The 26,564-nt window shown below is 40.4% G+C and overlaps 3 protein-coding genes across 4 annotated transcripts; 1 reads left to right on the top strand and 2 right to left on the bottom strand.

The window, feature by feature from the left end:
- Nucleotides 1–3,222: 3,222 nt before the first annotated feature.
- Nucleotides 3,223–3,949, bottom strand: LOC130545530 (GTPase IMAP family member 9-like). The gene has a single exon (XM_057320077.1). The coding sequence runs from the start codon at nt 3,799–3,801 to the stop codon at nt 3,280–3,282; it is 522 nt and encodes a 173-aa protein (XP_057176060.1). The 5' UTR covers nt 3,802–3,949; the 3' UTR covers nt 3,223–3,279.
- A 1,744-nt stretch (nt 3,950–5,693) lies between these two features.
- LOC130545173 (uncharacterized) lies at nt 5,694–9,261 on the bottom strand. The gene is made up of 4 exons (XM_057319542.1): nt 9,013–9,261; nt 8,583–8,885; nt 7,476–7,627; nt 5,694–6,831 (listed from the first exon to the last, which is right to left on the bottom strand). The coding sequence occupies exons 1-4, from the start codon at nt 9,107–9,109 to the stop codon at nt 6,727–6,729; spliced, it is 657 nt and encodes a 218-aa protein (XP_057175525.1). The 5' UTR covers nt 9,110–9,261; the 3' UTR covers nt 5,694–6,726.
- Nucleotides 9,262–13,715: 4,454 nt separating this feature from the next.
- Nucleotides 13,716–24,891, top strand: LOC130545174 (uncharacterized). Of its 2 annotated transcripts, none has more exons than XM_057319544.1 (4): nt 13,716–13,855; nt 13,983–14,288; nt 23,703–23,860; nt 24,234–24,891. In XM_057319544.1, exons 1-4 carry the CDS (start codon nt 13,765–13,767, stop codon nt 24,315–24,317), a joined length of 639 nt encoding a protein of 212 aa, XP_057175527.1. In that variant the 5' UTR covers nt 13,716–13,764; the 3' UTR covers nt 24,318–24,891. The 2 variants fall into 2 exon arrangements, with proteins under 2 accessions (XP_057175527.1, XP_057175526.1); XM_057319543.1 differs by lacking the exons at nt 13,716–13,855; nt 13,983–14,288 and adding exons at nt 22,069–22,317; nt 22,445–22,747.
- Nucleotides 24,892–26,564: the final 1,673 nt, after the last annotated feature.

The following is a 26,564-nucleotide window of genomic DNA, read 5'->3' as shown; positions in this document are numbered from 1 at the left end:
CTTCAGAGTTACTGTGGGATTAAACATTCACGTACCACGCCCTATCATCCGCAAGCTAACCCCGCAGAGAGGTTCAATAGGACATTGTTGGGGATGTTGAGGACTCTAGAGGAGACAGAGAAGTTGAAGTGGGCAGACCACCTTAACAAAGTTGTCCACGCCTATAATTCTACAGTCCACGAGTCAACAGGGTTCTCCCCGTTCTTTCTTCTCTTTGGTCGAGAGCCAGTCCTTCCTATTGATCTGGTTTTCCCAACCAAGCAGGTCAAGAACACTCAGTCTCACGCTGACTATGCGGAAAGATGGAAACGGTCTATGCAGGAAGCATATGAGGTAGCCACCAAAAACATGAAGAAGGCTGCTGCAAGAGGGCAGAGATACTACAACCGTAAGGCATGGAGTTCTGTCCTAGAACCCGGTGATCATGTGTTGGTGAGAAACCTGTCGGAAAGAGGTGGCCCAGGTAAACTAAGAGCATACTGGGAAAAGCAAACATATGTAGTGAAAGAAAGGAGAGGAGACGGCAGTCCGGTGTATGTAGTAGGACCTTTGCAGGGAACTGAAAAGGAAAGAGTGCTGCATCGGAACCTCCTATTACCTTGCCCTTACCTGGTTGACGAAAAGAGAACAGCTGATGTACATCTGCAAAGAAAGGGATGTCAGAGAAACGGATTAAAACAGAAAACTCACCCCAAACAACATACTCACCATGACAACACTGAAAGTTCCAGTGAAGAAGATTTTGATCTGTGGGTTCCAACACAAAGAACAATAACGCGCTTGGATCCACGTGCAGTAGAGTTTCACCCTAGAGAAGAGGAGAGAAACAAAAGAACTGAAAAGGAAACAGACATAAATGAAACCATTGATGAAACAGTGAACCTACATGACCAAGAACGGAGTCCAGTAGAGTCCGAGGAAGAGGTGCTGAGAGACTTTCAAGGAGAGCAGGAGCTTAAGGAAGGATCTGTGGAAGAAGCCGAGCATGAGATTGATGACTTGGCATCAGAACCTAGACGAAGAACGTCTGCCAGAGAAAGGCGACCTAGAAATTTCTACACGTATGACACCCTGGGTGAGCCCACACTCCGACCAGCGGATGGGAGTGGTTGTGGTAGGAACACTGATGTGGTAACCTGCGGTGTACGACCCAAGCTGAACAGCAGTGACCTGAACCTATATCCTTTATTTTAAGAGTTGGAATAGTCAAATAAGTAAGGTTTACAAGTTACATGTTTTGAGTTAAGGAGTAGTCAGCGGCTTATAGAATAATTAAGACTATGGTGATAACGAACAGTCGTCATCGGTACAGCTGAGTTAAAGTTTAGCCAGCTTAAGGTATTAGTTGAAAAGCTGAATAAAGCATTAATAGTTTAATACAATACTGAAATGACATTTAAAATGTACTAATTGCATTGTGAGGGAGGTGTATGTGATTGTGTCCACTTGTCATTACAGGATGTTCTGGGGGGCCCACCAGCAAGCCTAAAGACAAGACATCTCTGAACACACATCAACACTAAAAGTTTAGATGATGGTAGTAATGTCACAGTTGTATAAAAAAATAAAAAATAAATAAACAACTATTGATTTTATTGTTAAGCTGTACTGTTAGTGGAATTTATGTCCTAAAGTGTTTCACAATGATAGTCAAGCCGGAAAAGAAAATGTTTTGGAATACTTAATGTATTTATTTTTTTTGTAGGGGAGGGTGTAGAGACCTCAACAATAACAGTTTGATTTTGTTTCTGTGTTCACGTGATTGTGGATGGTTTTGTTGAATACTGAGGAAATAGCATATAGACAACCATGTGTGCTGTAGGTGGCGCTGTGGAGTGTGAGACAGGAGAGAGCGGAAGGGGAGGAGAAGAAAAAGAAGAAGCTGGTTGTGTTTGATTATGCTTTGTGAAGTTCGGCATCCCGAATCTGTTGCTGAAAAAAATAACAAAATAAGCACGGGGCAAATAAAAGCTACAGAAATCTTACATCGTGTGTCGATCATTGTCCAAGGGGGCAACATGAACACAAACTGTTCGTTCAGTAAAGCCTTCCAGAGATCTTCAATACGTCCTCTTAGGTGTGTCAGCGTCATGCCGTCTGAGTTTGAAACATGTCTTAAAATAGATTCTTTCAGCTCTTGAACATTCTCACAGTAGTTTGGGTTTGGAGGTGCCATGGGTGGGCTTCCCTCCCACAGTTGAGCAAAATATTTCACATCATTCTGAGCATCAAATGCAATGACATCACTGAAACATTCAGCATCACAGACTTCTACTTTAGCAGCGAGTTTTGTCATCTCATCCAGTTGTCCTTAACTGAACACAAAATGTGTTATTTTTGTTAAAAGTATATGTACCTGAGTATGTAAAACATGTGACAAGTGAACAGCCCCTAATAATTATATTATAATATTATATAATATTGTTTACACAGCAGGTTGTTAACACTTAATAAAGATGTCCCCCGAACACCTGAATATACCAGAATGCAGTGCAGTATATTTGATCTTAATGGCAATCAAGTCTTCCATATGCTTTTCAATCTTATGGTGATTGTTTTTGTTTGTTTGTTTGAGAACAGGGCAGTCTTATGTTCTCTATGCTCTTCTTCTGTCGTCTTCATACTTGACTGATAGTTCATCTTGACGCTGTTGTTTAATCAGCTGAATTTTGTCTTCATAATTTTTCCTTTGTTCTTCTCTCTGATGTGTCTCATTCTGGATCATTTTTTCAAGCGTCTTCTGATATTTGCTCCAGTTTTGTTTTTATTCCTTCTTCCTCCTTTCATTATCTTGCATCTGTTTCTTTGTTTCCTCAAGGTTCCTCTGTTCATGGGTTTTTATCATCTCGATTTCTTTGATTTTCTGACTGTATTGTTGTTCTCTATTCTTTTTCTCACTCTCATGATTCTGTCTTTCTTTCTCCATCATCATCTTCATTCTCTCCACGTCTGTTTTATGTTTGAGCTGAAGATCGTCACTTTCTCTTTCTGTCCTCTCCTTTTCCTTTTTAATATTCTCATATTGGTCCAACATCATCTTTTCTTCCTCTAGTTCCTCTATTTGTTTGTCATATTTGATCTGGAGATCTTTGTTTTCTTTCTTCTTTTCCTCCATTTCATTTTTAAATGTCTCTCGTTCTCATCTCGTCTCGTGTCTGTCTATCCTGCTCCTTCATTTCATCTTCTTTTCACTTCATCTCTGTCTCATGGTGCTGTTTTTCATTCTCTTTTAAATTCATCAATTTTTCTATTTTTTCATCATATTTAATCTGGAGGTATTTATTTTCTTTCTTTCTTTCTTTCTTTTATTTCATGTTTAACTGTGTCTCGTTCTGTTCTCATCTCATGTTGCATCTGTTTTTCTTCCTCCATTTCACTTTTATACCTCCTTTCTCTCTCTCCAAACTCATCTTTTGTTTTCCTCCTCTTTTGCTCATGGTTCTGTTTTTCTTTCTCCATCATCATCTTCATTCTCTCCATCTCTTCTTCTTTCTCTCTGCTCAGTTGCTCAATTCTGTCCATCAGTATCTTTATTTGTTTCTCTTGTTTGTCTCGCTCCATCTGTCTGAATATTTTACTTGAGTAGTAACTCCCTCCGTTTTCTTTCACCATGGCGTCTATTTTCTCCAGTAGAGCAGAAACTTGTGTTTGGTCTTCAGTCTCAGTATTAATGAACACATGATATCTGTATCCACACTGTTCTATGAGGTTCTGTAAAGGAGATCTGGTGTTCTTCAGGTACTCTTCAATGGTTTTATATTTAAGATCATCTCCTCTGGTGAAGAGCACCATGATGTGCATTAAAGAGTTTTCACCAAAAGTCTCTTGGATGATCTAGACTGATTCTGTCTCTTCTTTAGTGAAGCGTTGTGCTAAACTCAACACAATAATGAACACATGTGGTCCTGGCAGTGTCATTGAGATACAGTTGGTCATTTCTGTCTGGATCTCTTCATGACTCAGTTCAGTATCAAACAGTCCTGGAGTGTCAATCACAGTGATTTTGCCACAAAGCATATTTCAGCTAATTAATATTCTCAGCTCTGTTGAACACAATGAAAATCTGTTCTGTAGATTCAAAATAACAGAAAATGTGCATATTCCATTTGATCTGGGTATGAAAAATAAACTGAATATGGGGTTACTTAAAACGGTTACTTAATGGTCACTTAAAACGTGCTATTGGTTCAGTCATCTATACTGTGCGTGATGTTTAGATTTTCTGATTATCACCTATAGTGTTTGCATGTGTTTCTTGTTCATCTCTTCGAGATTTAGAAGTTTCTCCAGCTGTGCATCCCAAAATGTTTCTGTTGAGTAATAACTTCTGCTGTTGTCTTCCATCATCTGCACCAGTTTTTCCATCAACATGAACACTTGTGTGGTAAGATCCAGAAACTCATGTCTTCCTCCAAACCTCAATGATAGATTTCATTGCATCATTCATTTCTTCTGTGCTGTGCTCTGGTTCATGAACCAGCACCATAGTAAGCCTAACATAGCCTACTGTTAAATGTGGAAAACATTCAAATGCATTAATAAACTGCATAAAGTAAACCGTCTATACGGTAGAATTTCTTTAAACTGGATCTTTAGTTTGTTTATGTTTGGTGTTTGATTTGTGTAAAGTAAATCGATGCCATTTCATCGTCATCTCATTGTCTGTAAAAGAGAAAGAGAAACTAGTCTCGTGAAGAGCGGGTCGTTTAGTATGAAGTCAGTACTTTAGTCAGTCAGCTTTATAAACAAATACAAAATCTTCAGTTTGATTAGTTTATTATTCAACAACTGCACGTTTCTAAATCTGAACACATAATAACAGCACAACTGCGTCTAATAGTCTGGAGCGGATTTTGGAGAGTTTGGATGTTGTTAGTTGTGGTGGTTTTACTCTGTACTCTCGCATGACTATGATATGGAGCGCCTCCTTTAAAACTGGGCAAATCCCCAACATCACTCAGGTAAGGTCATGTCATTTTTATAATAAAATAGCTTTGAGTTTTATTCCTGTACAGTGTTCAGTAGCCTAATTCTGCCTTAATTTAGCTCAGATGATATCATGGATCATTATACTTTGCTTATGCAAAGTTATTAAAAAAATAAACTTGGCGTTGGATAGTCGTGAATTTAGGGACCGTCTCTAAAGTTACAGTGTACATACACATTAAAATACCAACCATGGCTGTATTAAAGGGTAAAACGTGCATTTTATGTGACACAATACCATCGTTTTATCAACGTTTTTTAGAACGTTTATTGACATACAATGTTGATAAATTGCTCTTTTAACATTACTGCTTGAACATTTTTTAATGTCGAGAGAACTGAGAATGTTCCGTTAGCTGGGAGGATATTCATCCCCTAAAGCTGTGATTTTCCGTTGTCTGCAGTCTTTTGGCTCCATCTGGTGGAGTGACACCGATTCATCACAAGCGTCTATTTCTCATAACAGTAGCTGCGTTTACATGGACAGATCGGATTGAATTTAATCAGATTGTGCAATCTGAATGTAGTGTTTACATGAAAGGTAAATTAAGTGATCTGATTGATGTGCGTGTTTACATGACAAGCTTCAAATCCGATATAATCTGCTGACATGCGCACACTTCACAAGTGTTCACCTATTTCGGTGGACGTATGTATCATTATAATACTAACACAAACGGCTACTCAAACAATGTTGTAAGCACACATGTATTTATTTTATGTCACATACACCAGCATAATAATGTACAGTTCATAAACGCAAAATAATGTCTAGTACATATCAATGGAGCAAGGTCGTTACAGCGATTTACCATGGTGAAAACAGTTAATCCTTCCAAAGCACATGTAAGTAAACGATAAATAAAATAAATGTTCGGTAGCCTACTCATGAAATTTCATGATTAGATATTTTAGCCTACAGTATGTTTGTACATCTGCAAATGTATCGTGTTTTAAAAAGGAACTCAGAAATTGCGGTTAAAAACTCACTCCAGGGAAACAGTTATAAGAAACAAAAATAACAAAACGTAATAAAACTAACTCATTTTAATGCCCTCTAACCTAACTAATGAAAATAAAGAATAAAATAAGCAGGTCTTCTAAACTACACTAACTAGCCCAGCACAAAACATACATGGGGTGGCACTCACTCCTAGTCCAGTGTATGTAATACAGAATAATTCTAAAACCTACGTGTGTAAAATGTATGTCGCGTGACTTTCTTCCCTGTCTGCTTTCCCCGGTACACAGGAAAACAAGTCACAAACAACATTAAACGAATAAAGACAAGGACTGACATGAAAACAAGAATGTTGGTGACAAACTGGTGGAACATTTAATACAAAAGGCACGCAATAACAAAAGGGGTGATCTCAAAAGGTCAAAGGGCAGCAATAAATGTGAATGAGCCAAAAAGATGGAAACTTTTGAAACTTTTTAATGCAGTGGAGCATCACTAAACTCCACCTACTCGCGGTGAATTGTGGGTAATATCAGCCGTTAGAGTGTGCATCATTCTGCACTTCCAATTTCTACCGGAAGTAGTCGACCATCCGGGAATCTTTGGAATACTCTTTTCAACATGACATACTAATTCTACTTTGGAATACTATTTAGGACGGATAGTACGTGAATTGGGACGCAGCTAGAGAGAAGAAAAAACATGATCAAATGAACATGTCATGATCTCAGCAAATCTGGTGAAGTTTGGAGGTTAATTCCACCACCGACCGACACAGATCAAAGGTTCTGGTCAGCTTCATTATCTAGACAGTTGTTGTTGCGATGAAATCCAGACGTTGCTCCTTTTTCACAGTCTGAAGTCGGGACAGAAGAATGACGTTTCTGCAAAAGTAAAACAAATCAAGTGAAAGTGATGTATTTGCCAAGCTACAAGTATGTCCAGTGGTGTGAAGTACTGGAACAAATGTAATTAGTTACTGTACTGAGTATCTTTTTGGCTACTGTTGTAGTTTTACTGAGTATCAAAGATATTTGTAACTTTTACTCTCTACTTGACTACTCCGTAAAGATCTAGTGCAATTGCACATTACATTTCGCATGGCATCTAACTTTATCTGCACAGAAGAAGCTATATTGCCATTTACAGGGTATTGAAGAGTCTACATCTTTTGTATTGTGCCCTTACTTCCTGAAACTTGTCAACATGGCTTCTTTATGCGAGTGCGTTATCATGTAGTTGACATCGCCAGTGTTTTATATGTGAGATGAGGACATGACAGCAGCCAGCAATGATGCCAAAACCTTGACTTTTAATTTGACTGAACATTATTTGATTTATCTGTTATACAGAAGAGACCTTTTTGAAGGATATTGGTTTAATTATAGCACTGCATTTCTTCACTTCTCTAGTTTTTGTTTGTTAAATTCAATCCCTGTATGTAAGAACTTTATAAATCTTATGCTTTACCAAAACACAAATAAACATTAAATTACGGTTTTTGTTACATTTTTAGAATAATACTTACCTTTTTAAATTTGATGCAAATGACAGCCAGCAGAACAACAACAACAACAACAACACCACCTACTACAGATAGCACTATTTTGACAATGTTTCTGGAGAATGGAGCAGTTGTCAAAGGTGGAGTTTCTGTGCTGCTGTTCATTTTCAGAGGTTCTGTAAGAAACAAACAAGAAGAAAAACTATTAGCACAATTGTAACTTCTCTACAACTCTTAATAAAAACCATTTAAAAGAGACCATTAAACACGTTTAATGGCATAAAGTGAGTTTACTTTGTTTAAATTGAAAGCTTGTGTATTTTGAACTGACTTCAGTATATTGTGACTGTGTCACAGATGCAATCAACTGTTTTATTGTTTACCCAAATGGCCGTTGTCCCTTAGGTGAGCATTTCAGATCACAGGCTTTTCATTGGAACGGTCCTGTCAGGTCATCATCAGGTTAAATTCTCATGAGTTTCTTTTGGGATTCATTGTGTAGTTTGTCACAAATGTTGCTTAAAAAATGTTTATATCTGCATTTATGGACCTAAACATATATTTTATAACGTGTTTTGCATGTCTAAATAAGACAGCGACCATCAACAAAGCACAAAATGATCAGAATAAACCACTTAATGATTCATCATAATACTTGAGTTAAACAAGAGCAACCAAGTTAATACACACAAACGCTTCTTTAAAAACAGACATTTCTATTCAATATTACTACTAATAAAATATATTTTAGGCCTATATTTAAAAAACATTTCTCTTTATTAGAAAAAAATACGTTGAAATATGGTAATACATAAATGGTAACAAAATAGTAAATCATGTTAAATCCGTCTGCAAACCTGTATAGCCCGATCCAAAAACGCTGGGTTTTGACATGAAAGAAATGGCTTCAACTGGAACTCTGCCCAGCCTGGCAAAGCTGGTCAAGCTGGTTCTGACCGGTGGCTAAAAAAGCCACAAAAGTGTCCAAAACACCTCTGAACCAGTTGCTTAACCAGCTAAAACAGGCTGGGAGACCAGCTCAACCCAGCCCAAAACTTGCATCAGCTACTGCTTTAATGTATATTAACACAATTAATAACTAAATATATTCAGTGGTGGCCATACACTCACCGTTAGTCAAATTGAAAGATTTATTCTTGACCTCGTTTCCGACAGCTTGTAAAGTGTATCCAACAGCGTCACGTGCGGTAAAGTTACGAATAACTACAGAAACATTCTCATGGCCGATATGTGCAATGATTCGAGGTGACGTGACGTCTTTACATCCCGACATCTTTTCCTCAAGTGAACAGTTTCGAGACACAATTCTCCCGTTTTCGGCTGCTTGTAATGTGACTTTACGGACAGGTGCCAGTTCAGACGTGTTGAAGATTAAAGTGACGGTCTTTCCTTCTACCTTCACATTCTCAACACCTGTTAATATGAACAGTGATATTGTAAATTACCGAGTGACACAAACTGACAGTTTTAAATCATAAAACCATTTGATATAACAATAAGTTTCTATGTGCGAGCAAGACGTGCAGTGGGAGATTCTCACCAGTCGAGAAGTCGAGAAGAAACTGTCTAGAAGTCACAATGTCGGAAAGAAGAACCATCATCATCACTATCACTATCACCTCGACGAACCTGAGCATGTTTGACGCTCTCTGTTGTCACTTGGTTCAAGAACAATGTTTATAATGTTAGTTCACCGTTATTTGCGGTTATTAATGCGTACCGACGCACACGCGAGCAAGTCAATAGGTGCGCAAAATGCAAAACCCGCTTCTAGCCTCACGTGCCGGTACCCTCCCTCTTCGCAGCCAGACAGTTCTGATATGCGGGTTGATCCGAGGTGTCTGGAACGCAGCAATATGCGTGTAGCCATTTAGACAGTTTACAAGAGTCTACTGTACACAGGATTGCACATTTCCCTATGCGCAAATTAGTTTTGTAAAGGCGTAAATTACGTTTCAAGCGTAGGAAAGCAACTTTTGACTCATTTTATTTTGTAGATTAATATGTATGAATGTGTGTTTATGATTCTGTAGCCTAATAACGTGTATTTGATTTTTTAAATCTCTTTTTCATTAATTCTATTGTGTGTTTATGTCTCTGATGTTTGTGCTAAAATATGTTTTTCTTCTTTGCAATAGCCTACTGTGAAAAGCACTTTATAAATATTTTTCAAATTGTATAAATTTGTCTCTCCTCTGCTGTTTGACCCCATTGAGAGACTCCCATAGTAGGAAAAATTACTTTATCATTTTTTGTTCTGTTGAAGACAAAAGATGACATTTTGTAGGACAGCAAACACTTCTGCACTTTTGACAACCAATCTGTCTGGTTATAAGCATTCTTACAAACATATTTCTCTGTGTTCATCAGAACAAAGAAATGTACACAGATTTGTAACAACTCAAAGGTGAGTCAATGACATAATCAAGTGAACAGTTTCGAGAGATAATTCTCCCGTTTTTGGCTGCTTGTAATGTGACTTTACGGACAGGTGCCAGTTCAGACGTGTTGAAGATTAAAGTGACGGTCTTTATTTCTGTTCCCTTCACATTCTCAACACCTATAAACAGTGATATTGTAAATTACCGAATGACACAAACTGACAGTTTTAAATGATAAAACCATTTGATATAACAAAAAGCTTCTATGTGCGAGCAAGACGTGCAGTGGGAGATTCTCACCAGTCGAGAACAAAACTGTCTAGAAGTCACAATGTCGGAAAGAAGCAACATTATCATCACTATCAGCTCGACGAACCTGAGCATGTTTGACGCTCTCTGTTGTCACTTGGTTCAAGAACAATGTTAGTTAACCGTTATTTGCCATTATATTTGCCATAACATGGTGTGTGTTCGTAGTTAAAGCACACACCCTCTTCTCAGTACTGGTCAGTTACGTGCAGCTGCCCCGCTTCTTTGCCTATTAGCATGGTAATGAACAAGAGTTAACACGTGAATTACATAATTTATGCGTAAATTACATTTCAAGCGTAAGAAAGAATCGATTAACTTTTGTGATTATGAACTGCCTAATGTAGTCTATTGTGTATGAATGTGTGTTTATGATTGTGTATGTAATATTGTGTATTTGCACTTTTCCCCCTGAAATCTACACTTGTCTATACTGTTTTTAATCCAAAATTCTTAGTCAATTTAAAATAGTCAATTTAGAGATCACAGCTGGCATCCTCTGAAGCCCTTGTAGGGGTTGTCATCATCTTTCCACAGGTTTTGGGTCATCATACGGCTTTGTTGAGGCCGGAACCCGACTGGAGCTGGTGTAGAGAGCAGATGAAGGAATAATTAGCATAGCTGCTATTCATATAATTTTAGGCAGAGGACAATTAATAATAATTAATCTATATAATCATTAAACTGGGAATGCAAAATTAAAAAATGCAATTGGCTGAAGAGATGTGTTTTTAGTCTAGATTTAAATTGGAAGTGTGAGTCTGCCCCCCGAACAGTGTCAGGAAGGTTATTCCACAGCTCAGGTGTGAGAAAGCTCTACCTCCTTTTGGAGATTTTTTATCCTAGAGTCCAGAGTTTTTCCTCACATCATCAGACTCTCTAACATCTGCAAAAGAGAAAACCACATTAGATGTACAATATAACAATATATAAAACAACAAACTGAATCTGTTTACAGTTTTTCTCGATTGCTAACACACAATTCATGAAACAATTCACCATTTTCTCACAACTATAAACTCATTCTCAGAACAATACTGTAAATCAACTTGTACAAACCCCACACAAAAACGTCCTCATTTTGTTTAACCGTGTTCTCATTCAGAAAACACTGACACATTATATAATGAACTGGTCAAGATGTAAACTCAAATTGCACACATTTATCCAGCAGCAAAACTGATGACACACCAATCAGAATCTCAGGATAGAATCAATCGGAGGTAATTGTGCAAAAAAATATTTTGTCAGAAGACCAAGAAATTGTTATAGTATCCTGTAACAAAATTGGGCAAAAGGTGCCATGTTTATTTATACATTTATGCAATTGTATTCTGTTGCATATTGTTATGATCTGTTCTGTGTTCCCCTGTTACAGTTTTTTTCAACTGCCTTTCAAAGCTGCCTCTCTTTTTCAAAACTTTACACACAAATCCAAGAATTGCACACACAAAATGCCTCACATCTCTTTCAAAATGAAGCACTACATTACAGTTTTTTTCAACTGCTTACACACATTTTCAAAAGGTTGCCTCTTTTTTTCAAAACTTTACACACAAATCCAAGAATTGCACACACAAAATGCAAAATGCCTCAAATCTCTTTCAAAATGAAGCACTACATTAAAAATATCACAAACACATTTCAAAAGCAAACATTTGTCTTCTGTTGCAAACACTTTTACCGTAATGTTATATTTTGGGATATATCATGTACACACAGTTATTCAAAACCTAAAGCTCTTAGTTCATGAGCTCCTCTGTACATTTCTGTACAAGATTGAAAGAAATTGGCAGAGAGATGTTTAAAATTCACTGTAAAAACAAAAGCCAAACTTTTTATTTCTTGTGTTTATTTATGTTTTTGCTGGTTGTGAATACAGTATTACTGTACACGGTACGGAAATTTTTTTTATGGAGGACACGATGTATTGTTGAGGGACTCACAGCATTTATGTTCGCTAAAATTGTGGCATCATTACAGTAAGCATATGGTTGCGTATATTTCACGAATTCTAAAAGCATTATTGGCCAAAACCAAATTCACGATAGCCGTCTCTTGCTCTTCAGTGAACATGAAACCTTCGCCTTTCCACTCTGTAGAAGATTCAGGAACAGTGTGAGTGTGTGCCATAAACTGTAACATAATGTATTATTTTATACAATAAGGTCAGAATGTCTTCTTACAGTCGGCTGTACTGTTGTACAGTGTGATACCTCACCAGACTGTGACCAATGCAGTGCACCGTAGTAAATGAATGCAAGGATACTACTGTAAAATACTGTATATGTATTATAGCCTACTGTTTGTGTACATAACAGTAGATTGTTACATACCTGTTCTCATTTCTAAAGGTTCGAATTATACCTGCCATTGTAAATCGACTCAAATTGGGCTGGACTCTCTGTACAGCCTCTCTTGTTGTTACAGTAAACCATGGTTTATCACATGATCAATGACTGTAGCCCTGATCTCATTCGAGACCACACTTCTTGTTCCTCGTCTTCCTCCTCTTCTTCCAACTCGTCCTCTAATTCAAACTCTGCCTCGTCCTCTGGCTCTCCCTCCAACTCCCCTTACTCTGTCTACATTGTTTGCATCCATTGTTCAAAACCTATAACTTGACCCTTGGCCTATTTATAGGCCTCTTCTAAAGTCATGATTGGTTGGTGTTAAGTAAAGCAATGAGTGTTTGCACATGTGAGGAGTTAGTGTGAGGCACTGAGGAATTAGTGTGGCATTTTGATTGGTTGTGTTTGGAAAAAGGAAATCAATATACTTCCTGTAAGATTTTTGTGTGTTACATAGAGAATTGTGTGTTGTGTTTTGCAAAAGGTGTTTTATGAAACTGAAAACTGAGTCAAAGGTCGATAATTAGTGTATGGTTTTGCCGATGTGTGGTTCTGGTGTTTGAGTGTCAGGTTTCAGAAATTGTGTGACAAGTAAACATTTTGTGTGTAAGCAGTTGAAAAAAACTGTATTATGGACTTTTATATTATTTCCTGTCTTGTGCCTTGTTTTGTAGTTTGTACTTTTTCGCGTTAATTCGTTTCCCCAGGTCTTTCTTGTTTCCTTGTTATCGCAGTGTATTTAAGCCCTAGTGGTTCCTTTGTTTGTTGTCGTCTTTGTTTTACATTCCTGTGTTGCTCGTAGATTACATTGGTTTGCTTTGTTTTGTCTTGTTTATGTAGTTAAATTTCTAAACTGCATTTGGATCTACTCTCTGGTTCTTTAAATGTGACACATCTAGTTTATATTGGTTTTTGAACTTGTCTTGTCTACTTCATCTACTTTCATCTAAGATTACTTTACAGTAGTGTATTTCAAATGATGCTTTCTTAATAGTTACATTTTTCGTAATATGTTAATTGGAAACAGGCAATGTAAAGCCATGTGTAAACGCATGAATCATTAGTGTAACCTCGTTCTATGCAAATCGGCAGGGCGGCACCTGCGCGTAACTGTACACTATGGAGCGATTTGCACTGCTTACACACACCTTGGCTCGCGTGTGCGTCGGTACGCATTAATAACCGCAAATAACGGTGAACTAACATTATAAACATTGTTCTTGAATCAAGTGACAACAGAGAGCGTCAAACATGCTCGGGTTCGTCGAGGTGATAGTGATGATGATGGTTCTTCTTTCCGACATTGTGACTTCTAGACAGTTTCTTCTCGACTTCTCGACTGGTGAGAATCTCCCACTGCACGTCTTGCTCGCACATAGAAACTTATTGTTATATCAAAAGGTTTTATGATTTAAAACTGTCAGTTTGTGTCACTCGGTAATTTACAATATCACTGTTCATATTAACAGGTGTTGAGAATGTGAAGGTAGAAGGAAAGACCGTCACTTTAATCTTCAACACGTCTGAACTGGCACCTGTCCGTAAAGTCACATTACAAGCAGCCGAAAACGGGAGAATTATCTCTCGAAACTGTTCACTTGAGGAAAAGATGTCGGGATGTAAAGACGTCACGTCACCTCGATTCTTTGTCTATATCGGCCATGAGAATGTTTCTGTAGTTATTCGTAACTTTACCGCACGTGACGCTGGAGGATACACTTCACACTTTACTGTCGGAAACGAGGTCAAGAATAAATCTTTCAATTTGACTAACGGTGAGTGTATGGCCACCACTGAATATATTTAGTTATTAATTGTGTTAATATACATTAAAGCAGTAGCTGATGCAAGTTTTGGGCTGGGTTGAGCTGGTCTCCCAGCCTGGTTTGAGCTGGTAAAGCAACTGGTTCAGAGGTGTTTTGGACACTTTTGTGGCTTTTTTAGCCACCGGTCAGAACCAGCTTGACCAGCTTTGCCAGGCTGGGCAGAGTTCCAGTTGAAGCCATTTCTTTCATGTCAAAACCCAGCGTTTTTGGATCGGGCTATACAGGTTTGCAGACGGATTTAACATGATTTATTATTTTGTTTCCATTTATGTATTACCATATTTCATCGTCTTTTTTTCTAATAAAGAGAAATGTTTTTTAAATATAGGCCTAAAATATTTTTTATTAGTAGTAATATTTAATAGAAATGTCTGTTTTTAAAGAAGCGTGTTTGTGTGTATTAACTTGGTTGCTCTTGTTTAACTCAAGTATTATGATGAATCATTAAGTGGTTTATTCTGATCATTTTGTGCTTTGTTGATGGTCGCTGTCTTATTTAGACATGCAAAACACGTTATAAAATATATGTTTAGGTCCATAAATGCAGATATAAACATTTTTTTAAACAACATTTGTGACACAAACTACACAATGAATCCCAAAGGAAACTCATGAGAATTTATCCTGATGATGACCTGATAGGACCGTTCCAATGAAAAGCCTGTGATCTGAAATGCTCACCTAAGGGACAATTTATACTGTATCGGCCATTTGGGTAAACAATAAAACAGTTGATTGCATCTGTGACACACACAATATACTAAAGTCAGTTCAAAATACACAAGCTTTCAATTTAAACAAAGTAAACGTCTTGGTTACGGATGTAACCTCGGTTCCCTGATGGAGGGAACGAGACGTTGTGTCGAACCGACAGAATGGGTTTGTCTTGAGAACCTATCATCTTCTGAGTATTTAGAAAAGGCCAATGAAAATTGGCGAATGAAATTTGCATGCCGGGCTCCTCCCCGGATGTCCGGGTATAAGAGGGAAGCCGGCGTGCTCATTCATTCACCTTTGGTCTGAGGAGCCTAAGCATCCTCCCCCGACCGCTGGGGTGGGCGGCCAGTGTTGTGGCATGAGGGACACAACGTCTCGTTCCCTCCATCAGGGAACCGAGGTTACATCCGTAACCAAGACGTTCCCTTTCTGTCGGTCTCTCGACGTTGTGTCGAACCGACAGAATGGGGTTCCTATGGAAAACGCCACAGCACTGAGCCGCGTCACAATCTCTGCGGAGCGACGTTGACTGGCCTGGGCGAGTCAGACGAACACGCTAACGCGAAATTATGACCTTCCAGTGGAGAGGAAGGGGGACCCAGAGCTTTCCACAAAAAGTTGGGAAGCCCCCTAACGCCGGCCGTCACGGGCGGAGGCCTGATTCTCTAAATGGCGAGAAGCCGCCCGGCACCGTACGGGCCACTGGGTAAGCATTATTCCCCCCTGGGGGGGAAAAACGCTGCAGAGGCCACTACCTACCGTAGGGAGGAATTAGTGGAGACACCACATGGTCTCACCATCAGGGGAGAACTCATGGGAAGAATGTGCGGACTGCAGGAGTTAACCGCAAGGTGGGAGTCCACCTGGGGAGGTCATGGGTTGCCAAGGTGGGAACCATTCATGAGGATACATCAGACGGAACAGCCCACGGAGGGGGGGTTACCACGTCTGGAGCACTAGGTCCGGTTAGAGCTATGTGGGAGATAACTCAACTGTTCCCCGGCCTAAGGGGGCAGGGCTGCTCTGCCCAGCCTGTCCCCTGGAAGGGTGCTTAGTGATGGATGGAATGCCTGTTCTTTACCCGAGGGGAAAGAAGTGAGGCGGGATCGCCACTGCTCCCCCCGGAGGGGGAAGGGCTTCCGCAGGCGTACGCCCTACCGGCTGCCGGTCCCACACCTTGCCAGGATGCGGGCTGACACCGGTTCCGCGCGTAGGTATTAGAACCTCACGGAGTTGTTAGGCATAGCCCAACCCGCAGCTCCGCAGATGTCTGCCAGAGAGGCGCCCTGAGCCAGCCACGAGGGGTGTGCCTCACCCCCAACGGGCAGGAAAAAAGATCGGTATGCCCTAACGAGGGCATCCACGATCCAGTGCGCCAGCCTCTGTTTGGAGACAGCCCTCCCTTCTGCTGACCTCCGAAACAGACAAAGAGCTGCTCAGAGCTTCTGGGCTCTGCGTGCGGTCCAAGTAGAGGCGCCGTGCGCGTACTGGACACAACACGGATAGGTTGGGTCTTCCTCCCCGGTGGGGAGCGCCTGCAGGTTCACCACCTGGTCTCTCGGGAGAGTGGTGGGAACCTTGGGCACGTAGCCGGGGCGGGGTCTCAAGATAACGTGAGAATCCCGGCCCCGAGTTCTAGGCAATCTGTGGACACGGAGGGTGCTTGTAGATCCCCTACCCTCTTGGAGGTGAGCGCCATGCGGAAAGCCGTCTTTATCAAGACTGAGAAAGAGCGGCAACCCCGAGAGGCTCGAAGGGGGCGGGGCCTCTTGAGGCCCGCCACCTAGGTCGCAAGAGGGTACGGAGCGCGGGTAAGGTGGTCACCCTCTCGCGCCCCTTAGGAACCTAATGACCAGGTCGTGCTGTCCCAGAGGCTACCCAGCACTTGGGTCATGATGAGCGGCCGTAGCGGCTACATACATTCCCAGTGTGGAGGGGGAGAGGTTACTCCCCCGCCCTCTTGAGGACGGGACAGCTCGTACCCGACCGAGCAACTCCGCGGGTCTTCTCGGTGAGAAGAGCACCAGGACGAGAAGAGGCGCCACCTATGGGCGTATAGCCGCCCAGTGGCCGAAGCCCTAGCCTGAGTGACGTCCCAACCGGACCGGGGGTGGGTCACTCAGGATCTCCTCGTCCCGTCCAGACATGGAGACCAGGTTTTGCCTGGGATGCCGTAACGTGCCCCTTCCCCTGGGGAAGCTGTCCGCCAGGGGGAGCGGCCAGGGGGGAGTTGTTGTCAGAGCCTCAGCTCCGAGAACCAAGTCCTGGTTAGGCCGAAGGGGCGTAACTAGTACCACTTGATGCTCCTCTTCCCTGGCCTTGCACAGGCTCTGTGCAATGAGGCTCCCTGGGGGGAAGCGTACTTCCGCTTGTCCCGCGGCCAGCTGTGCGCAAGGGCATCCGTGCCGAGGGTACCTCGGACAGGGAGTACTCAAGCGGACAATGGGAGGAGATCGGGGAGGCAACAGGACCACCTGTGCCTGGCCAAACTGCCCCCAAATGAGCCGGCTGCGCGGGGAGGGAGTCGCCACTCTCCGCAAGGCGTCAACTGACGAGAGAGCACATCGGCTGTCTGGTTCAGGATGCCTGGGATGTGTGTGGCTCGCAGGGAGCTGATCACCTGCTGACTCCAGAGGAGGAGGCGTCGGGCGAGTCATGTTAGCTGCTGTGAGTGAAGAATACGCCACAGCAGCTGTGCTGTCCGACCGGACCAGCACGTGCTTCCCTGCACGAGAGGAAGTTCCTTGGTCGCCCGTAGAGCGAGGTCGGTGATGGCGCGGAGTTCCTGCATAAGCGCTGGGTCGGTCTTACCCTCGTGGAGCTCTCTCAACGCCCTGGCCTGGCAGGAGCCATAGCGTGGAGAGAGGAGGCAGCTTGGTCCGCCGCAATGTAAGCTCTCGACACCAGAGATGCCGAGGCAGCACATGCTTTGGACGGGAGTCTAGGTCGAGCCCCCCCAGGTGGCTGCCACCTACGGGCACGAGTGCACCGCGGTGGCAAACTCCACCTGGGGGACACCGACGCATCCTCCAGCTGTCTCAACCTCGAGGGAAGAGAGGGTGACAGAACTTTATTTGACGTGAAACGTGCCGGAAAGGGGCGTTCCAGGTCTTACAAAGTTCCTCATGCAAACACGGCACTGGGGGCGGGCACGGCTTGGAGCCGCGCTCAAACCCGAGGTCCCATGTAGCCAGCCGCGAACGCCGGGAGAGGCAGTGCGGGCACTGCAACCCAACACTCACGGCGGCCCGGGAAAGCATGGCCGACATCTCGACATCCGCTTTTTCCTGGGCTCGACCCCCCGAGGGAGGGAGCCTGAAGAATCATCAGAGTCGGATGGCAGTACGTCACCCCCCGATGCTGCAAGAGACCTCTCATCATCACGCATCGTGTCCGAATACGTGATTGAGGAATAAGACGGTGGACCGTCTTTTTGGGGAACGGTCAGACGAGCGAAACGAGGTGTGAACGGTCCGTGAGCCGTGGCTGGCGGATTATCGCTCACAGTAATCCTCATCTCACCCTCGCTGCTTGCCATAGCGGACGGCAGGGCCGTAGTCCTGCCGCCACGGAACGGGGAGCAAACGAGGTGGTGGCTGAGTCCCGTGGGAACACAGCCACCTGTGACGCAACGTCTGAATCGTCACCGCCCGCAGTGCGGGCAGGACGTATCCACAACGTCTGCCCCAGCGTACTGGAAGCAGGCATTGTGTCCGTCCCNTGGCAGGTATAATTCGAACCTTTAGAAATGAGAACAGGTATGTAACAATCTACTGTTATGTACACAAACAGTAGGCTATAATACATATACAGTATTTTACAGTAGTACCCTTGCATTCATTTACTACGGTGCACTGCATTGGTCACAGTCTGGTGAGGTATCACACTGTACAACAGTACAGCCAACTGTAAGAAGACATTCTGACCATATTGTATAAAATAGTACATTATGTTACAGTTTATGGCACACACTCACACTGTTCCTGAATCTTCTACAGAGTGGAAAGGCGAAGGTTTCATGATGGGCGAGGTCACATGTTCACTGAAGAGCAAGAGACGGCTATCGTGAATTTGGTTTTGGCCAATAATGCTTTTAGAATTCGTGAAATATACGCAACCATATGCTTACTGTAATGATGCCACAATTTTAGCGAACATAAATGCTGTGAGTCCCTCAACAATACATCGTGTCCTCCATAAAAAAAATTTCCGTACCGTGTACAGTAATACTGTATTCACAACCAGCAAAAACATAAATAAACACAAGAAATAAAAAGTTTGGCTTTTGTTTTTACAGTGAATTTTAAACATCTCTCTGCCAATTTCTTTCAATCTTGTACAGAAATGTACAGAGGAGCTCATGAACTAAGAGCTTTAGGTTTTGAATAACTGTGTGTACATGATATATCCCAAAATATAACATTACGGTAAAAGTGTTTGCAACAGAAGACAAATGTTTGCTTTTGAAATGTGTTTGTGATATTTTTAATGTAGTGCTTCATTTTGAAAGAGATTTGAGGCATTTTGCATTTTGTGTGTGCAATTCTTGGATTTGTGTGTAAAGTTTTGAAAAAAAGAGGCAACCTTTTGAAAATGTGTGTAAGCAGTTGAAAAAAACTGTAATGTAGTGCTTCATTTTGAAAGAGATGTGAGGCATTTTGTGTGTGCAATTCTTGGATTTGTGTGTAAAGTTTTGAAAAAGAGAGGCAGCTTTGAAAGGCAGTTGAAAAAAACTGTAACAGGGGAACACAGAACAGATCATAACAATATGCAACAGAATACAATTGCATAAATGTATAAATAAACATGGCACCTTTTGCCCAATTTTGTTACAGGATACTATAACAATTTCTTGGTCTTCTGACAAAATATTTTTTTGCACAATTACCTCCGATTGATTCTATCCTGAGATTCTGATTGGTGTGTCATCAGTTTTGCTGCTGGATAAATGTGTGCAATTTGAGTTTACATCTTGACCAGTTCATTATATAATGTGTCAGTGTTTTCTGAATGAGAACACGGTTAAACAAAATGAGGACGTTTTTGTGTGGGGTTTGTACAAGTTGATTTACAGTATTGTTCTGAGAATGAGTTTATAGTTGTGAGAAAATGGTGAATTGTTTCATGAATTGTGTGTTAGCAATCGAGAAAAACTGTAAACAGATTCAGTTTGTTGTTTTATATATTGTTATATTGTACATCTAATGTGGTTTTCTCTTTTGCAGATGTTAGAGAGTCTGATGATGTGAGGAAAAACTCTGGACTCTAGGATAAAAAATCTCCAAAAGGAGGTAGAGCTTTCTCACACCTGAGCTGTGGAATAACCTTCCTGACACTGTTCGGGGGGCAGACTCACACTTCCAATTTAAATCTAGACTAAAAACACATCTCTTCAGCCAATTGCATTTTTTAATTTTGCATTCCCAGTTTAATGATTATATAGATTAATTATTATTAATTGTCCTCTGCCTAAAATTATATGAATAGCAGCTATGCTAATTATTCCTTCATCTGCTCTCTACACCAGCTCCAGTCGGGTTCCGGCCTCAACAAAGCCGTATGATGACCCAAAACCTGTGGAAAGATGATGACAACCCCTACAAGGGCTTCAGAGGATGCCAGCTGTGATCTCTAAATTGACTATTTTAAATTGACTAAGAATTTTGGATTAAAAACAGTATAGACAAGTGTAGATTTCAGGGGGAAAAGTGCAAATACACAATATTACATACACAATCATAAACACACATTCATACACAATAGACTACATTAGGCAGTTCATAATCACAAAAGTTAATCGATTCTTTCTTACGCTTGAAATGTAATTTACGCATAAATTATGTAATTCACGTGTTAACTCTTGTTCATTACCATGCTAATAGGCAAAGAAGCGGGGCAGCTGCACGTAACTGACCAGTACTGAGAAGAGGGTGTGTGCTTTAACTACGAACACACACCATGTTATGGCAAATATAATGGCAAATAACGGTTAACTAACATTGTTCTTGAACCAAGTGACAACAGAGAGCGTCAAACATGCTCAGGTTCGTCGAGCTGATAGTGATGATAATGTTGCTTCTTTCCGACATTGTGACTTCTAGACAGTTTTGTTCTCGACTGGTGAGAATCTCCCACTGCACGTCTTGCTCGCACATAGAAGCTTTTTGTTATATCAAATGGTTTTATCATTTAAAACTGTCAGTTTGTGTCATTCGGTAATTTACAATATCACTGTTTATAGGTGTTGAGAATGTGAAGGGAACAGAAATAAAGACCGTCACTTTAATCTTCAACACGTCTGAACTGGCACCTGTCCGTAAAGTCACATTACAAGCAGCCAAAAACGGGAGAATTATCTCTCGAAACTGTTCACTTGATTATGTCATTGACTCACCTTTGAGTTGTTACAAATCTGTGTACATTTCTTTGTTCTGATGAACACAGAGAAATATGTTTGTAAGAATGCTTATAACCAGACAGATTGGTTGTCAAAAGTGCAGAAGTGTTTGCTGTCCTACAAAATGTCATCTTTTGTCTTCAACAGAACAAAAAATGATAAAGTAATTTTTCCTACTATGGGAGTCTCTCAATGGGGTCAAACAGCAGAGGAGAGACAAATTTATACAATTTGAAAAATATTTATAAAGTGCTTTTCACAGTAGGCTATTGCAAAGAAGAAAAACATATTTTAGCACAAACATCAGAGACATAAACACACAATAGAATTAATGAAAAAGAGATTTAAAAAATCAAATACACGTTATTAGGCTACAGAATCATAAACACACATTCATACATATTAATCTACAAAATAAAATGAGTCAAAAGTTGCTTTCCTACGCTTGAAACGTAATTTACGCCTTTACAAAACTAATTTGCGCATAGGGAAATGTGCAATCCTGTGTACAGTAGACTCTTGTAAACTGTCTAAATGGCTACACGCATATTGCTGCGTTCCAGACACCTCGGATCAACCCGCATATCAGAACTGTCTGGCTGCGAAGAGGGAGGGTACCGGCACGTGAGGCTAGAAGCGGGTTTTGCATTTTGCGCACCTATTGACTTGCTCGCGTGTGCGTCGGTACGCATTAATAACCGCAAATAACGGTGAACTAACATTATAAACATTGTTCTTGAACCAAGTGACAACAGAGAGCGTCAAACATGCTCAGGTTCGTCGAGGTGATAGTGATAGTGATGATGATGGTTCTTCTTTCCGACATTGTGACTTCTAGACAGTTTCTTCTCGACTTCTCGACTGGTGAGAATCTCCCACTGCACGTCTTGCTCGCACATAGAAACTTATTGTTATATCAAACGGTTTTATGATTTAAAACTGTCAGTTTGTGTCACTCGGTAATTTACAATATCACTGTTCATATTAACAGGTGTTGAGAATGTGAAGGTAGAAGGAAAGACCGTCACTTTAATCTTCAACACGTCTGAACTGGCACCTGTCCGTAAAGTCACATTACAAGCAGCCGAAAACGGGAGAATTATCTCTCGAAACTGTTCACTTGAGGAAAAGATGTCGGGATGTAAAGACGTCACGTCACCTCGAATCATTGCACATATCGGCCATGAGAATGTTTCTGTAGTTATTCGTAACTTTACCGCACGTGACGCTGTTGGATACACTTTACAAGCTGTCGGAAACGAGGTCAAGAATAAATCTTTCAATTTGACTAACGGTGAGTGTATGGCCACCACTGAATATATTTAGTTATTAATTGTGTTAATATACATTAAAGCAGTAGCTGATGCAAGTTTTGGGCTGGGTTGAGCTGGTCTCCCAGCCTGTTTTAGCTGGTTAAGCAACTGGTTCAGAGGTGTTTTGGACACTTTTGTGGCTTTTTTAGCCACCGGTCAGAACCAGCTTGACCAGCTTTGCCAGGCTGGGCAGAGTTCCAGTTGAAGCCATTTCTTTCATGTCAAAACCCAGCGTTTTTGGATCGGGCTATACAGGTTTGCAGACGGATTTAACATGATTTACTATTTTGTTACCATTTATGTATTACCATATTTCAACGTATTTTTTTCTAATAAAGAGAAATGTTTTTTAAATATAGGCCTAAAATATATTTTATTAGTAGTAATATTGAATAGAAATGTCTGTTTTTAAAGAAGCGTTTGTGTGTATTAACTTGGTTGCTCTTGTTTAACTCAAGTATTATGATGAATCATTAAGTGGTTTATTCTGATCATTTTGTGCTTTGTTGATGGTCGCTGTCTTATTTAGACATGCAAAACACGTTATAAAATATATGTTTAGGTCCATAAATGCAGATATAAACATTTTTTAAGCAACATTTGTGACAAACTACACAATGAATCCCAAAAGAAACTCATGAGAATTTAACCTGATGATGACCTGACAGGACCGTTCCAATGAAAAGCCTGTGATCTGAAATGCTCACCTAAGGGACAACGGCCATTTGGGTAAACAATAAAACAGTTGATTGCATCTGTGACACAGTCACAATATACTGAAGTCAGTTCAAAATACACAAGCTTTCAATTTAAACAAAGTAAACTCACTTTATGCCATTAAACGTGTTTAATGGTCTCTTTTAAATGGTTTTTATTAAGAGTTGTAGAGAAGTTACAATTGTGCTAATAGTTTTTCTTCTTGTTTGTTTGTTACAGAACCTCTGAAAATGAACAGCAGCACAGAAACTCCACCTTTGACAACTGCTCCATACTCCAGAAACATTGTCAACATAGTGCTATCTGTAGTAGGTGGTGTTGTTGTTGTTGTTGTTGTTGTTGTTCTGCTGGCTGTCATTTGCATCAAATTTAAAAAGGTAAGTATTATTCTAAAAATGTAACAAAAACCTTAATTTAATGTTAATTTGTGTTTTGCTAAAGCATAAGATTTATAAAGTTCTTACATACAGGGATTGAATTTATTTAAATTTAAACCATTTTGGTGTTTATTTTTTGATAAGGACTATCTGACTGCACATTATCCTATTTAGTACACTGCTGCTTAACAAATAAACTAGTGACACTGGAGAAACATATAAAACAAATATTATTATTTTTAAAACGGACTGTCACAAAAATGAATTGGATATTAATTTAATAAGATATTGTACTTAGCTGAAATGTTTCCACTTCTGAACTCATACACATTTGTTATGCATGTGTTGATGTATTTCACTCAATTATTTTCAGGAGCTGTGGCAGATTATCAGAAGCTGCTTCCGATTCTTCCAGTCTAAACTCCACCGTCATACTGCTGTCCCGTCTACAGACTGAAGAAGAAGCAGCATCTGGTGATTCCATTACAACAAAGCGCAATGATATCCTCTAGAAACAAAAAAAGTACAGGGGACAGAATAATTATCTGTATATAATGCTGCCATGCTACCAGGAATTATTATTTATAATTATTTATAATATTTATAAATAATAGTTATTTATATTATTTTCTTAAAGTTTTTTTACAACATGTTATTAAGCCGTTGGGAGGAAATGTTACAGGCGATCAGGGACTATTTTTCCAGGGAAAGGAAGGCTTTAACCCCGATATGGTCCTCGTTTCCTGTTTACACTACTGGTATTTGGGGTCAATATGACCCCAACAATTGATGACGTAATTGAAAAAAATATATACATTTTAATAATACAAATAGTATATCATTTTTTTGTTTACTTCTCATCTATACATTAATAGTGTGTTTTTAGAGATATTAAGTACTTTTGTAGCTATTTACCACAAAATTCCTCAACTATACCAGTAGCTTGAATGTGAAATAATACATTTTTATGAAAAAAATCACTTAAATGATTATCCAAATTTAATTGAAGTTGTTTCTTGATATGATCTAGGTCATAGGTGTAGAATTCTGCCATCTGCTCTTTAGAGAGTATCACAACTTTTGTGATACATTTTGTGAATTTATATTAAAAATAAAAATAAATATTCTTTCAAATAGTCAAGTTTTTGTAGTTTTTGATGCATTTTGAAATATCAGCTTTGTAACTCATGCGGCTGAAGATCTCCCTGGCCTCTGTGGAGGTGTGTGTGTGTGTGTGTGTGTGTGTGTGTGTGTGTGTGTGTGTGTGTGTGTGTGTGTGTGTGTGTGTGTGTGTGACTGTGTCACTATGGACATGTCATTGTGCATTCTCCCACGCACGTGTACATCTTGGTAAGGTCAACAAATAAATGAACCATCGTTTGTCCAATTTGGCAGGATGTGAGGGAGACAGCGTCCGGGTTGGTGTTTTAGCCAACTGGACCACAAAGACATGAAACCCCAGACCAAAAAACCAGTCATAAATAGCATGGGTGTATTTGTAGCAACAGCCCACAATACATCGTACGAGTCAAAATGATTGATTTTTAAGGATAAGGACATCAAGTAAAGATCATGTTCCATGAAGATATTTTGTAAATGTCCTATTGTAAATATATCAACAATTTATTTTTGTGAGTGAATGCAGCAAAACTGCAAACAAAAATGGCCGGAAACACGGCAACAAATTTCGCTCACTGCTGCCCGCTTTTTGAGAATTACGAACTCAAGCTTGGCATCTATGTACACTGCGTTCCAAATTATTATGCAAATGATATCTTTCTCTGGTTTTCCTAATTTGTCGATGCAAATGACAGTCAGTATAATTTTCAAGTAATCAACAGTTAGGGTACATTTGGAATTTTATTGAACAAACCTCCCACTGACAACAGTATTTATTTAAAAAATGAAAAACTCAAAATGCACTGTTCCAAATTATTATGCACAACAGAGTTTGAAAACATTTCATAGGTTGTAAAAAACTGAAAATGGTCATTTGTTGAATTTGCAGCATTAGGAGGTCATATTTACTGAAATCAAAAGCTATTTCAATCAAAAACATCCTAACAGGGCAAGTTACATGTTAACATAGGACCCCTTCTTTGATATCACCTTCACAATTCTTGCATCCATTGAACTTGTGAGTTTTTGGATAGTTTCTGATTGAATTTCTTTGCAGGATGTCAGAATAGCCTCCCAGAGCTGCTGTTTTGATGCTAACTGCCTCCCACCATCATAGATCTTTCGCTTGAGGATGCTCCAAAGGTTCTCAATAGGGTTGAGGTCAGGGGAGGATGGTGGCCACACCATGAGTTTCTCTCCTTTTATGCCCATAGCAGCCAATGACACAGAGGTATTCTTTGCAGCATGAGATGGTGCATTGTCATGCATGAAGATGATTTTGCTACGGAAGGCATGGTTCTTCTTTTTGTACCATGGAAGAAAGTGCTCAGTCAGAAACTCTACATACCTTGCAGAGTTCATTTTCACACCTTCAGGGACCCTAAAGGGGCCCACCAGCTGTCTCCCCATGATTCCAGCCCAAAACATGACTCCGCCACCTCCTTGCTGACGTCGCAGCCTTGTTGGGACATGGTGGCCATCCACCAACCATCCACTACTCCATCCATCTGGACCATCCAGGGTTGCACGGCACTCATCAGTAAACAAGACTGTTTGAAAATTAGTCTTCATGTATGTGTGGGCC

Source organism: Triplophysa rosa, linkage group LG21 (genome assembly GCF_024868665.1).
Source record: "Triplophysa rosa linkage group LG21, Trosa_1v2, whole genome shotgun sequence".
Lineage (NCBI taxonomy): Eukaryota > Metazoa > Chordata > Actinopteri > Cypriniformes > Nemacheilidae > Triplophysa > Triplophysa rosa.
The sequence above is the reverse complement of the archived record's forward strand: the minus strand, read 5'-3'. Positions and strand labels throughout refer to the sequence as shown.